At 35.2% G+C, this 14,726-nt stretch overlaps 1 protein-coding gene across 9 annotated transcripts in view; it reads right to left on the bottom strand.

The window, feature by feature from the left end:
- Window positions 1-14,726, bottom strand: part of KIAA0586 (KIAA0586 ortholog) — a 112,455-nt gene that overhangs the window by 68,305 nt on the left and 29,424 nt on the right. For all 9 annotated transcript variants that reach the window (XM_015543416.2, XM_042989791.1, XM_007095234.3 and 6 more), the window contains 4 exons: window positions 10,281-10,478; window positions 8,638-8,825; window positions 5,146-5,253; window positions 3,889-3,969 (listed from right to left, as the gene is read on the bottom strand). In XM_015543416.2, coding sequence (XP_015398902.2) covers window positions 3,889-3,969; window positions 5,146-5,253; window positions 8,638-8,825; window positions 10,281-10,478 — 575 coding nt within the window. The remainder of the gene's footprint in view (window positions 1-3,888; window positions 3,970-5,145; window positions 5,254-8,637; window positions 8,826-10,280; window positions 10,479-14,726) is intronic.

Raw genomic sequence — 14,726 nt, 5'->3', positions numbered from 1 at the left:
AATTCTAGCATTGGCTTAACCAACTGAGCCACCCAGATTCCCCATGATCTCTTAATATTCTAAAACAGGGTTTGATTTAATGATGAACAAAACTGGTCTTAGTTCTGAAAGTTCTGAAAGAAATATGAACAAATGTCTTTATTTTTTTTGTTGGTTTTTTTTTGTTTTTTTTTTTTAATATATGAAATTTACTGTCAAATTGGTTTCCATACAACACCCAGTGCTCATCCCAAAAGGTGCCCTCCTCAATACCCATCACCCACCCTGCCCTCCCTCCCACCCCCCATCAACCCTCAGTTTGTTCTCAGTTTTTAACAGTCTCTTATGCTTTGGCTCTCTCCCACTCTAACCTCCTTTTTTTTTTTTTTTCCTTCCCCTCCCCCATGGGTTTCTGTTAAGTTTCTCAGGATCCACGTAAGAGTGAAACCATATGGTATCTGTCTTTCTCTGTATGGCTTATTTCACTTAGCATCACACTCTCCAGTTCCATCCACGTTGCTACAAAAGGCCATATTTCATTCTTTCTCATTGCCATGTAGTATTCCATTGTGTATATAAACCACAATTTCTTTATCCATTCATCAGTTGATGGACATTTAGGCTCTTTCCACAATTTGGCTATTGTTGAGAGTGTTGCTATAAACATTGGGGTACAAGTGCCCCTATGCATCAGTACTCCTGTATCCCTTGGATAAATTCCTAGCAGTGCTATTGCTGGGTCATAGGGTAGGTCTATTTTTAATTTTCTGAGGAACCTCCACACTGCTTTCCAGAGCGGCTGCACCAATTTGCATTCCCACCAACAGTGCAAGAGGGTTCCCGTTTCTCCACATCCTCTCCAGCATCTATAGTCTCCTGATTTGTTCATGTTGGCCACTCTGACTGGCGTGAGGTGATATCTGAGTGTGGTTTTGATTTGTATTTCCCTGATAAGGAGCGACGTTGAACATCTTTTCATGTGCCTGTTGGCCATCCGGATGTCTTCTTTAGAGAAGTGTCTATTCATGTTCTCTGCCCATTTCTTCACTGGGTTATTCGTTTTTCGGGTGTGGAGTTTGGTGAGCTCTTTATAGATTGAACAAATGTCTTTAAATTCTATTGACATATTATTGTTCAAGCAGGTTCTATGATCTTTTCCCATCCATCATAGTTCACTTCCTCCTATTTTTCCCTTTCTCCTATTTTACCATTTCTATCATTTCTATAACTCTTCCTGTTATACGGGCTCTTCTCTTGGATTTTAGACCCCTCACAACTTTTTCCCTCAATATGAACTAACTGGTGACCTTGCCAATAATCCAGAAATCAAACAGATAAATGTAACAGAATAAAGAAAGGACAGATTGGAGGGAGGGAAGCCAAAGGAAATGGAATGGAGGAAGAAAACAGGAAGCAGGAGAGATGAGATATAGATGGGAAATAGCTGATAATCATTAAGCTTCCTTGAGGCAGCTAGGTGATATAGATGAAGAGAACACTGTACTATACAATAATAACCATAATTTTAAAGTAATATATATTTATCTAAAAAGTAAAGGGAAGTTTCTCAAAGCACTGTAACATAATATTGATGGTCAAAATGTCCTCTCACCAGTCCTTTTCAACATTGTACTAAGTCCTTGCTAATACAAATAGACAATAAAAGGAAATAAAATGTATTGGGAAGGAAGAAATAAAACGAGCTTTGTTTGCAAAGGAAATGATTGTCTATGCAGACATTCTATTGTCTACGTAGACATGTCTATATAGATTAATCTATTTAGAACTAGAAGAAAAAACAACTCCTGGAACTAATTATTGATTATAGCAAGTTTGCAGGATACAAGGTCAACATAAAAATATCAATCATTGTCCTATATGCCAACAATGAACAAGTGGAATCTGAAATTAAAAACAAATACCATTTACATAAGCATCCAAAAAAAAAAAAAAAGAAATACTTTAGAATAAATCTAACAAAACATGTACAAGAACTATTTGAGGGAAAGTACAAAATTCTAATGAAGGAAATCAAAGAAGAACTAAATCAATAAAGAGATATTATACTATGTTCTTAGATAGGAAGACTCAATATTGTCAGGATGTCAGTTGACTTGATCTATATATTCAAAGCAATGCCAATAAAAATCTCAACAAGCTATTATGTGGTTATCAACTGACTCCAAAATTTATATGGAGAGGCAATAGAACTAGAATAGCCAACACAATACTGAAGGCGAAGAATAAAGTTGGAGGACTGACACTATTCAACTTTAAGATTTACTATAAATCGGTAGTAATCAGGAGAGTGTGGTATTGATGAAAGAACAGTCAAAGAGAAGAATGGAACAGAATAGAGAGACCAAAAATAGAACCACATAAGTATAGTCAACCGATCTTTGACAAAGGAGCAAAGCCAATACAATGGAGCAAGGATAGTCTTTTCAACAAATAATACTGAACAACTGGACACCTACAGGGAAAAAAAATGAATATAGACACAGACTTTATACTTTCCACAAAAATTAACTCAAAATGGATCCTAGACTAATTGTAAAACACAAAACTATAAAAGTCCTAGAAGAGAACATAGGAGAAAAATGAGATAACTGCAGGTATAGCAATGACTTTTTAGATATGCCACCAAAGGGGTGATCCATGAAAGAAAAAATCAGCTGGACTTCATTCAAATTAAAAACTTCTGCTCTGTGAAAGACAACATCAAGAGAATAAGAAGACAAACTGCAAACTAGGAGAAAATATTTGCCAAAGGACAAATCTGATAAAGAACTCTTATTCAAAATATACAAAGAACTCTTAAAACTCAACAATAAGAAAACAACCCAATTTTGAAAATAGCACTCATCAAAGAAGATATGCAGACGGAAAATAAGCATATGAAAAGGTGCTCCACATCATATGTCATCAGACAATACAAATTAAAACCACAATGAAATACCACTACATAAAATCTGGCCAAAATCCAGAATACTGACAGCATCAAATGCTGACAAGGATGTGCAGGTGCTGGTGGGAAATGGTACAGGTGCTGGTACAGGAAAATGGCACAGCTACTTTGGCAAACAGTTTAGTGGCTTCTTATAAATCTGAACATACTTTTACCATACAATCCAGCAATCATCCTCCCTAATATTTACCCAAAGGAGTTGAAAACTTATGTCCACACAAAAATCTGCACACAGATGTTTATAGCAGCTTTATGCATAACTGCCAAAACTTAGAAGCAACCAAGATGTCCTTTAGTAGGTGAACAGGTAAATAAATGTGATATATACAAACAATGGAATATTATTCAAAACTAAAAAGAAATAAGCTACTAAGTCATGAAAACATGGAGGAAGCTTACATGCATATTACCAAGTAAAAGAGGACAATCTAAAAAGGCTACACACCATATGATTCTAAGTATATGACATTCTGGAAAAGGCAAAACTATGGAGACAATAAAAAGATCAGTGGTTGCCAAGGATTGGACATGAGTCAGGAAGGAAGGAACAGGTAGAACACAAAGGATTTTAGGGCAGTGAAAATACTCTGTATGATACTATAATGACGGATACATTTGTTCAAGCCCATGAATATACATACATCATCAAGAGTAAACTCTAGGGTAAACTATGGACTTTGAGTGATTAAGATGTGTCAATGTAGGTTCATCAATTTTAATAAATGTTCCACTCTAGTGGGGGATGTTAATAGCAGGGGAGTCTATGCATGTGTGGGGGTAGAAGGTATATGGGAAATCTCTGTACTTCCCTCTTATTTTTGCAGTTTTAGTGAACCTAAAACTGCCCTAAAAAATAATAATAATAGTCTTTAAAGAAAAGATAATCATGTAAAAGAATGCTGGTAGAAAAATAATTTCTCATGGTTTCTAAGCTTTGTTACCTGTATGATATCAATTACTTCATCAAAGTTCGTTCCTGGAAACTTCACCTCTTCTTCATCTACCTTCATAAATTCTGAATTCTAAGAAAACATTTTTGAAAAGATTTTGTTGTGCTTAATATATTTTTAATTCATATATAATTTATCATATTTCTACCCACAACATAAACTTGTCATTTCATGGTCCTATTTTTAAATTTTAATATCCTGTTTAGAATTGATTTCATTAAGTAAATGAAATTCAAGATAGTCCTCAAGCCATCAAATTTCATCTCAATAGCTATCAAAAATTAAATATAAGTTTCTGTCAATGACTCCACCAACAATGCAATTTAAGTCAATTGATAAAGTTGATAGGATTGTAATTTCTCTCCTAGAGTTAAACAAAGTGTTTATATGTTAGATATATAAGTACACATATATACACATTCACAAAAAGACAGATACAGAATCAAATAAATTAGAAAGATAGTTATTTTACAAATTTAGCCTCTAGGCTTCACTTGATATAATCCAGTCCCCAAAACCATATTAGCTCCTTCCTGAGAGCAGAATGATAAACAGTCGAAAAAATTATTTGTAATCATATGTTTTAATAAACATCTGGTGAAAAAAAATCACTGATGAAAAAATTCAATTAGGCATAATTGCCATTTAGGGTCAGTTCTATTTTACTATTTCGGATCGTGAAATATTGTTGGTGTTCTCCCTCTCCTTAAAATTGTATCCTTGATGACATTTGCTTACAATAGATGAAAGCTGGGGGAAATTACAGTACTATTTCACTGTATAGTAAAGTTAGAGCTTCATTATTCAATAGCAAATAAATACTAGGGAGAAATGCCAATTTTTGCATCGTATCAACACTATATTGAAAAAGCAACATCCCAAATCATGAACTCCAAACGTGACTATGAATTCACATTCAGGAACCTATAATTTAATTCCTTGCTTAAATCAAGTTTCTTCTCCAAAGAGATAGAAATCCTCTATTCATATATGAGAGTCTTACAACTTAAGTTACACATAAAAAGTTACACTAAGGATTATCACTTTCACAGTGTTTATAAACACAAGGATCTTAAAACCAACTTTCCTTTTTCAAGTTCATCAGCAATTCCAGATTAATTTTGAATCCTTTCTTTAAAACTGAAATTATTATAATAGATTATAATTATAATGGGAGACTTTTCATGGAATAATATTAAACTCCATAGTCCTATATTACTCAAAACTAGAAGATAAATTTCTGAATACCTGTATCCAGGTTTTCAGAGGAGGACGTGCTTCTTTGGGACTAGTCAGAGATGAGTCGACATCAGCACTACCATTCGAAATGCTATCAATATCCACATTGGGTAACACCTGAAACGGAACATAACATCCAGTTTATCATTTTGACTCAAATATTTGTCAATCTATACATTAATAACATATACTTTTTATTGTGAAGTCAATGGATGACAAATTTTTTGAGTTATGAAAGCATATTTTACAAAATTTAGAAAATAAAGGGGAACACACAAAATCCTACTATATTTTTTTAATGTTTATTTTTGAGAGAAAGAGAGAGCAAGCAGGAAAGGGGCAGAGAGAGAGGGAAACAGAGAATCCCAAGCAGGCTCCATGCTGTCAGCGCAGAGCTTGACATGGGGCTTAGACTCATGAACTGTAAGATTACGACCTGAGCTGAAATCAAGAGTCAGATGTTTAACCGACTGAGCCACCTTCAAAATCCTAACACCTTAAATTATTTTCACTCTTCCTTTTATCTTTTTACTATGTACTCATGTATGGCTAAAATCTAACATAGTTTCATTTCTTTTTTTTTTTTTTAATGTTTGTTTATTTTTGAGAGAGAGGGAAAGAGCACAAGCAGGGGAGGGCCAGAGAGAGAGGGGGCAGAGGATCTGAAGCCGGCTCTGTGCTGACAGCAGAGAGCCCGATGCAGAGCTCAAATTCATGAACTGTGAAATAATGACCTGAGCCAAAAGGTGGACGCTTAACCAACTGAGCCATCCAGGTGTCCCCAAAATAATTTCATTTCTGATTTCTCATTGTAATTAAAGTCATAAGCACCTTTCTTGATTCCGTAGAATCTTCATAATTATATATTTTTTAAGTTCATTTTTTTTATTTTTGAGAGAGAAGGAGACTGCAAGCACAAGTTGGGGTGGGACTGAGAGAGAGGGAGAGAGACAATCCCAAGCATTGTGGGGCTCAAAACCACAAACTGTGAGATGATGACCCGAGCTAAAATCAAGAGTTGGACACTTAACTGACTGAGCCACCCAGCTCATAATTATATTTTAAATAACTGTGTATTTCAACAAATATACATGCCTTAATTATTTAACCACTTTTCTGTTGGCAAACATTTAAGATATTACTAGTATTTCCACTATTATACATATCACCATAAAAAACTTCTTCATACATACAGGGTTTTTTTACCCCTAAACTTTGAATTATTTCATTATGCTAGATAGACAGAGACTAGATTTAATTCCGGAGTCACTAACCATAAATATTTAAAAGTCTTGGTAATTAATGCCAAAATGCAACCCAAACAAGTTCTATTTAATGTCATCAAAAACAGGGGTGCCTGGGTGGCTCAGTTGGTTAAGCAGTCGAGTTGGCTCAGGTCTTGGCTCAAGTCATGATCTCATGGTTCGTGAGTTTGAGCCCCGCCTGGGGCTCTCTGCTGACAGCTTGAAGCCTGGAGCCTGCTTCAGATTCTGTGTCTCCCTCTCTCTCTGTGTCTCCTCTGCACACATTCTGTGTCTCTTTCTCTCAAAAATAAACATTAAAAAATTAATGTCATCAAAAACATAATTATGTTTTACTGCTTTGTCCAATTAAATAATATAATTGTTTAAGTAATAAGTTTTTAAATGGAAGTATATCATTGTTATTTTAATTTGCATTATCTTGGTGACAAGAAAGATTGAAATTATTCATTTTCTTGGTTATAAACTGTATTTCCTTTTCTGTATTTATGTTCTTTGAATATTTCCAGATTTGCAACTGCTTTCTTATTAATTTACTCAAGTTTTCAGATTTAAAAATTGATCCTTTCTAGCATATTCCTTACATCTATTCTCACTGTAGTTTTCCTTTTTGTATCAGAATTTTTTACATTAACTTCAGTTTTAGATTTTGTAGATTCAAATCTATTCTTTTATCATATGTAGGTTTTCTTTTCTCATATCCAGACTTAACTTTAGCCTTGATAAAAATTCCATGCAATTATCTTCTAATTTTGTTGTTTTTATGTTTTACAGTTATACTTTCACCTATTGCCTATTTAGAATTCATGTGCCATACAGTAAGAGGTTAGAGTCTTAAACTGATCTATTTTCCACATTGTCAACTAATTATAAAATATAATATTCCGCTTACAAGAATCCTATTGCCCACTGATACATGAAGTATCTACCACAGACTAGACTCTTTTTTTAAATTTTTTTTACTTTTTTAAGTTTATTTATTTATTTATTTGACGCAGGGCTAGATCCCACAAACTATGAGATCATGACCTGAGCCAAGATCAAGAGTTGGACACATATATGCTAACAAACTTGGATGTAAATTTAAAAAATAAATTAAATAAAAATTAAAAAAAAAAAAAAAGAGGACACATAGCTGACTGAGCCACCCAGAGCCTCTCTTTTTTTTTTTTTTTTTTTTTTTAACGTTTATTTTGGGGACAGAGAGAGACAGAGCATGAATGGGGGAGGGGAGAGAGAGAGGGAGACACAGAACCGGAAGCAGGCTCCAGGCTCTGAGCCATCAGCCCAGAGCCCGACGCGGGGCTCGAACTCACAAACCGCGAGATCGTGACCTGAGCTGAAGTCAGACGCTTAACCAACTGAGCCACCCAGGTGCCCCGAGCCTCTCTTTTTTAAATAACCAAAGCTATTATCTGAAATACTTCGTTATACAGGTTCAAATATCAAAATGATCCTTAAATCTTAAGTCATTAAATAGTATCAAGTCATTACATAATCATTAAGTAATATCAAATAAAATAATATATCGAATCATTAAATAATATCAAACATCAAAATGACCCTTAAGTTCAAACTAAAAAAAACAGACAAAAAAATAAAACTCATGCCTTGTCATGGGGCTTTTTAAAATTACAATTTGACTTAAATTATATATTAACTTAGGAAGAATGGAAACTTGAATAATTAATCTTAACATATAAGTTCCCTTTCTATTCATTCAAATTTTGTATATATTTAAAGTCATACTCATTCTTTTAAAATTAATTATAATACACTCTTGAACTGTTCCCTTTGGAATATCATCATGTCACCTGGATATGAATCACTAGTTTAGAACAAGTAGCTTAAATCATGTAGAACAAGGATCGAGATATCATGTTAATATCATAGTTTTAAAGAACAAAAGGCCCATGATGAAAGCAAATTTTTCACGAAGCAATGTAACAGATTTTAAGTGCTAAATTTTCTTCCCTTAAAATTGTCTATTCATGGGGCGCCTGGGTGGCTCAGTCGGTTAAGCAGCTGACTTCGGCTCAGGTCATGATCTCACGGTCCGTGGGTTCGAGCCCTGTGTTGGGCTCTGTGCTGACAGCTCAGAGCCTGGAGCCTGTTTCAGATTCTGTGTCTCCCTCTCTCTGACCCTCCCCCGTTCATGCTCTGTCTCTCTCTCAAAAATAAATAAATGTTAAAAAAAAAATTTAAAAAAAAAATTGTCTATTCGTGCACCCTGGCATACCTGTACGGTAAGCTGAGGAGGATCCTTTTTTTCTGACTTCATTTCTATAACTGCAATGTTAGGTTTCTTTACTCCAGTTTCCGTTTTTCGAGATGATGGAGGAATAGAAGTAGTCACTGTTACAGGGTGTGGCTTGTTTACAATTACTCCAGTGGGTGGCATGGAATCACTATTACTTTGGGTTTGTCCTAAAGAGTTTGGGGAAGAGATGCGTCGACCATTTCAGAAATAAAGGGTAAAATCAAATACGTAACCTGGATGTTTATGGCTGAATTCTCATCTAAAAACCGAGTGCTAACTGCAGTCATCTCTCCTTCTATTATCATCACCGTCAACATACTCACCATGGCTTCCCTTCAGCAGTGACTCACATTTACCAGGCACCCATATGTGCCAGACACTTCACATACACTATCTGGCCCTCAAAATAAGCCTAGGAGGTGTGTTCATGTTATCCACATTTCACAGTTGAAGAAATAGGTTTAGTAACAACAGAATTGGTCAAAGGCCATACCTGTTTATAAGTGACAGAGCTACGAGTAATATGTAGTGCATTACATCGGATTACTTTTATTCTCAAATCTTCATAGAGCAACCATGGACAGAAATAAAACCAACAATAAAATACTAGTGATTGACTACCAATAAATAGCACATATACCCACTATTTGGTAGTTATCACCGCTGTCAGAAACTTAGCTTTCACTTCAAAAGTTCCACTTATTTCCTACATTTCAAAGAGGGACAATACAGTACATTCTTTAGAAGCGTAGACTCTTTATAAAGCCAGACTGACTGGGTTTGAATCCCAGCTCCACTCAAGTTATGTGGCCTTTGACAAATCACTTAATTTCTCTGTGCCTTGGTTCCTTCATCTATAAAACTGGTATATTACCATGGGTTTTACAGGGTAGATTAAATAAATATATAAAGTGCTTACGTCTATAGCTGGCACACAGCAAGGATTAGCTACTACATTAACAGAAGGCATGTTTGAACAGACACAGCTACCAAGGTGACATGTCACTAACCCATAATATCATAAATGAAAAATTCCCTCTTATGTTGGAAAATGTCCATATTTAAATCATTCAACAAAATTAAGAAAGAATAGCAAGGACACCAAAAGAAAAAAAAACTAACTATATTTTAAGAGTTAGTGTGGGAGCAAAAATGATTTGTTAAATTTTTACAGTCATGAGTCTGAGAGACCTCAGATAGGTAAATAACCAACTATTGGCCTAGGAGACACAACCACACAATTTTTACTTACCACAGACTAGTTCAAAAGTACATAAAACTTACTTTAAAGTACTTCACCTAACACATGACACTGAACTACTTAGAATGTTTGAATTCTTTAATTATTATGAATATCTAGAACATATCTAAACATTTTATTGCTTTGTTTCATCTATAGCAATGTACTATAAAATAGCAAAGGAATGTTTCCTGTGAATGAAACTTTGGTGAGAGCCCATTATTTCAGAGACTGCTATTATACAAAATAAGACACATTCTGAGGCCCTACCCACAGATACAACACATAGATGAAAAGGTAAGGGACTATCACGTCATTTTGAAAGTTCTGCCACTGTTGATAAGAATTTAAAATTTACCCTGTGTATTTTGTTGGGACTTACCTAAAAGAATAGCCATAGGAATTAGGTGACCTTCCAGTGTACCTGAAAGAGTAGGCATTTCTCTGCTTGGGCTGAACAAGTAATGCTGGTCACCAGGAGGCAGCATCATAGGAATGGAGTGTTGCGATTTAGAATCCATTTTCACAGGTTTCATTGCATAAAAGTCAGTTTGTGTTCTTATTGACTTTACTTTAGTGCCTATAATAATTATCAATGGCAGATACTTTAAAATATTGTTTGAACATCTACTATCCAGCCAGCTAGAAATACAGATCTTTACAGAAAGATCTCCTTCTATATAATAAAGTTACAAGGCTCCCAAATAGAAGTAACATATAAACCAGGGGTTGGCAAAACCTTTTTCTTAAATGGCCAGACAGTAAACATTTTAGTCTCATGAGCCATGCAGTCTCAGCTACATGTCAATTCTGCCACTACAGCATGAAAGCAGTCATAGGCAATGCACAAATAAACGTGTGGCTATTTCCAATACTATTTATAAGAACAGGCAGCTGGGGGTGCCTGGGTGGCTCAGTTGGTTAAGCGTCTGACTTTGGCTCACATCATGATCTCATGGTTCATGAGTTTTGAGTCCGTGTTGGGCTCTGTGCTGACAGCCTAGAGCCTGGAGCCTGCTTCAGATTCTGTGTCTCTCTCTCTGCCCTTCCCCAGCTCGTGCTCTGTCTCTCTCTCTCAAAAATAAATAAACTTTAAAAAACAAAAAAAAGAACAGGCAGCTGACTCGCAGGCCACAGTTTCTGAACCAATGAATATAGGTAATAACTTCTTCAACTACTATGACAAGACAGATTCAATGACTAGGAAAAAAATGTTGAGTAAAAGATTCAGAATATTCAGACTGTATTATTTATTTAACCCATTACATATTTTCCCTTATGGGTACAAAAAAGTTAATAATCATATTTGGAATTGGATTTTTTTTCATCTTCTCATTACATCTTTACTCATGACATAATTCTGAATAACCAGCCTTTAACCTTTGAAATTATGTACAGATAATCAAATTATATACCTATTAAAATCTTATAGGAGTCAATATCATTATACACTTTTTTTATTCCTATGTATGAAAATCTATAGACATTAAACCCTGAGTTCTTTTTTTAAGTTTTTTTTTTTTTGTTTTTTTTTTTTTGTTTTTTTTTTAGTAATCCCTACACTCATCCTGAAGCTTGAACTCACAACCCTGAAATCATGAGTCCCATGCTGTTCCAACTGAGCCAGCCAGGCACCCCTAAATCCTGAATTCTTAAAAAATTAGAAATTTGTCTGATTTCTACAGAACCTGAGGAAAGCAAAGCAAAGTAAAAGTATAAAGGAAAATAAACTATTTTCTAAATAAACTCCTGACATTACTACCTTTTTTCTTTTAATATGGGAGTAATTTTATGAATCTGGACTGTTAAACATAGATTTATGATCCTAGGAAGAAACATTTTAGTACCACGTCTATATTTTTTTCATTGTTGTCTAGTATTCATTTATTCAATTAAATGAATATTTTTCTTGAATGTTCATTTAAAATTTTTTCAGCATTTTATATGTTAGGCATTGCCCCAGACACAGGAAATAGAGTAATGAATAAACCAAACGTACTCACTGAGTTTACAGTCTAGTAAGGAAAACAATCGATAAGCAAATAAAAATATAAAATCAGACATTTTCCTAAAGAAGGCATACAGGTGGCCAATAAACACATGAAAAGATGCTAATATCATCAGGGAAATGCAAATCAAAACTAGAACAAGATTATCACCTTACACCTGTGAGATGGCTAAAATAAAAACACAAGAAGTAACAAGTAAATGTGGAGAAAAAGGACCCCTCACGCACTGTTGGTGGGAATGTAAACTGGTACAGCCACTGTGGAAAACAGTATGCAGTTTTCTCAGAAATTTAAAAAATAGAAATAACATATGATCCAATAATTCCACTACTGTATATTTATCCAAAGAAAACAAAAACACTACTTCAAAAAGACAAATGCACTCCTGTATTTACTGCACCATTATTTACAACAGCCAAGATACAGAAGCAACTCAAGTGTCCATTGATAAACAAGTGGGTAAAAAAAATGTGGGGTGTGGGGTGTGTGTGTGTGTGTGTGTGTGTGTGTGTGTGTGTGTATATATATATAGTGGAATATTATGCAGCTATAAAAAAGGGATGAGTTTGTGCTATTTGAGAAAACATGGATGGACCTAGAGGGTATTGTTTTAAGTGAAATATCTCAGAATGAGAAAGACAAATACCATATGATTTCACTCATAAGCAGAATCTAAAAACAAACACATAAACAAAAAGCAGAATCAGACACATAATAACACAGAGAATACACTGATAGTTTCCAGAGAGGAGGTGGATAGAGGGTTGGACAAAATGAGTGAAGGGGAATGGGAAATACAGTCTTCCAGTAATGGAACAAATAACTCAGGGGAATAAAAGGCAGAACATAAGGAATATAGTCAATGGTACTATCACTGAGATGTAACAGGACAGATGGTAGCTACACTTGTGAACATAGCATAATGTATACACTTGTCAAATCACCATGTTGTACACCTAAAACTAACGTAACATTGTGTGTTAGCTACACTCGGAGGAGGAGGAGGAGGAGGAGGAGGAGGAGGAGGAGAAGAAGAAGAAGAAGAAGAAGAAGGGGAGCAGCAGCAGCATATAAAAAGCAAAAGGAAAAAGGGGCTCCTGGGTGGCTCAGTCGGTTGAGCATCCGACTTCATCTCAGGTCATGATCTCGTGGTTCGTGAGTTCGAGCCCCGCGTCGGGCTCTGTGCTGACAGCTCGGAGCCTGGAGCCTGCTTCAGATTCTGTGTCTCCCTCTCTCTCTGCCCCTCCCCCACTTGCACTCTGTCTCTTTCTGTTTCTCAAAAATAAATAAACGTTTAAAAAAATGTAAAGAAAAGATTTAAAAAAATAAAAAGAACAAATATATATAACATCAGATTGTGAAAAGTGCAATTATGGAGAACAATAAGGCAGGGCAAGGGTACATAGAGGTACAGGAGATCGATTTTGGATAGGATGGTCAGGGTAGACCTCTCTGAAGAGCTAACATCTCAGAGGGGAGATCCAAAGAACTGCAGGAGTAAGCCATGCACATTTCTGAGGGATAAGCTGTCCAGGTAGAGAAAACAACAGACAGCAAGACCCGCAGATAAGCATGTTTCTACAGGTTCAGTCACTTCTACCATTAAAAGGGTAACTTAATAAAATTATTTTTGGAATTTTAAGTATTTTAAGACTTCAAGTTATTTTTTGCAATGGCTTTCAAAAGCCCAAATATAAGTTAATAGCAAAGTCCCAATAAAGAAGAGGAAATAGGGTAAATATCATCCATAAGCTATATGCTTTACTAAATAACACCAGTAGGATTTCTAGATAAACTGACACCCTATATATGATCACCTAACCTTTAGAAATGAAAGGAACAGAAAACTAAAGCAAAGCCACAGCTCCAACTTCCAGAAAGGGTAAGAAACAAAACTGAGCTGGTATCCACTAGTTATCATACTGCATATTGTTGAAGTGGCTTACTGGCTGCTAAAGTACAAGCTGAGGCACTTCAAAATGTAACCAAAGTCAACAGACTCAACGTTTAATGAAGAGTTATGTTTAAATACACTAGTGAAATGGCAGATGTGAGTCAATACATACAGTAGTAAGTGAATTTTTTTAAGTTTATTGTGAGACAGAAAGACATTGAGTGTATGAAAAGAGGCGGCAAAAGAGAGAAAGAGAAAGAGAGAGAAAGAGAGAGAGAGAGAGAGAGAGAGAGAGAGAGAGAGAGAGAGAGAATCCCAAGCAGTCTCCGCTCCGTCAGTGCAGCACAGAGCCCAACATAGGGTGTGATCCCACAAACCACGAGATCATGACCTCAGTGGAAATCAAGAGTCAGATACTTAACTGACTGAGCCATCGAGGCACCTTTGAAGTTCTTTTTGGTGGTATACAAAAGTACTAAAACCTTTTTTTTCACCTTTACTACCTAAAGTTCTTTGCGAATAAAGAAAACTGCAAAAATGCCGATAAGCACTTTTATGATAATAGACAGCTGCTATTCTTCTTTCAGAAAGAACGGGATAGAACAATGCCTTCAAGGAAATGTCTACTTTCCCTAGATTATAATTTAAATTGTTCAAGACATCATCCCATAAATGCAAATTTTATCATGCTTTATATGAAGCTACCACTTAATCCTGTCTTGTCCCACTTACTCCTATCTTGTGACTTGAATCTGATCTACATTTTTTCCCACTTATTTGTATTTTATGCCTTGAACTGGTCTATTTCTTCTTACTCTCTTAGAAGGAATTGTTTTCCATCCCTAAGCATTATATAATTTGAACTGTATTTAGGAATGATAAAAAAAGAAAAAACTAACTTTACGTATTAAACTGATAAAATAAA

This window comes from Panthera tigris, chromosome B3 (assembly GCF_018350195.1).
Source record: "Panthera tigris isolate Pti1 chromosome B3, P.tigris_Pti1_mat1.1, whole genome shotgun sequence".
In the NCBI taxonomy this organism is placed as follows: Eukaryota; Metazoa; Chordata; class Mammalia; order Carnivora; family Felidae; genus Panthera; species Panthera tigris.
Note: the sequence above shows the minus strand (reverse complement) of the source record. Positions and strands in the feature narration are given on the sequence as shown.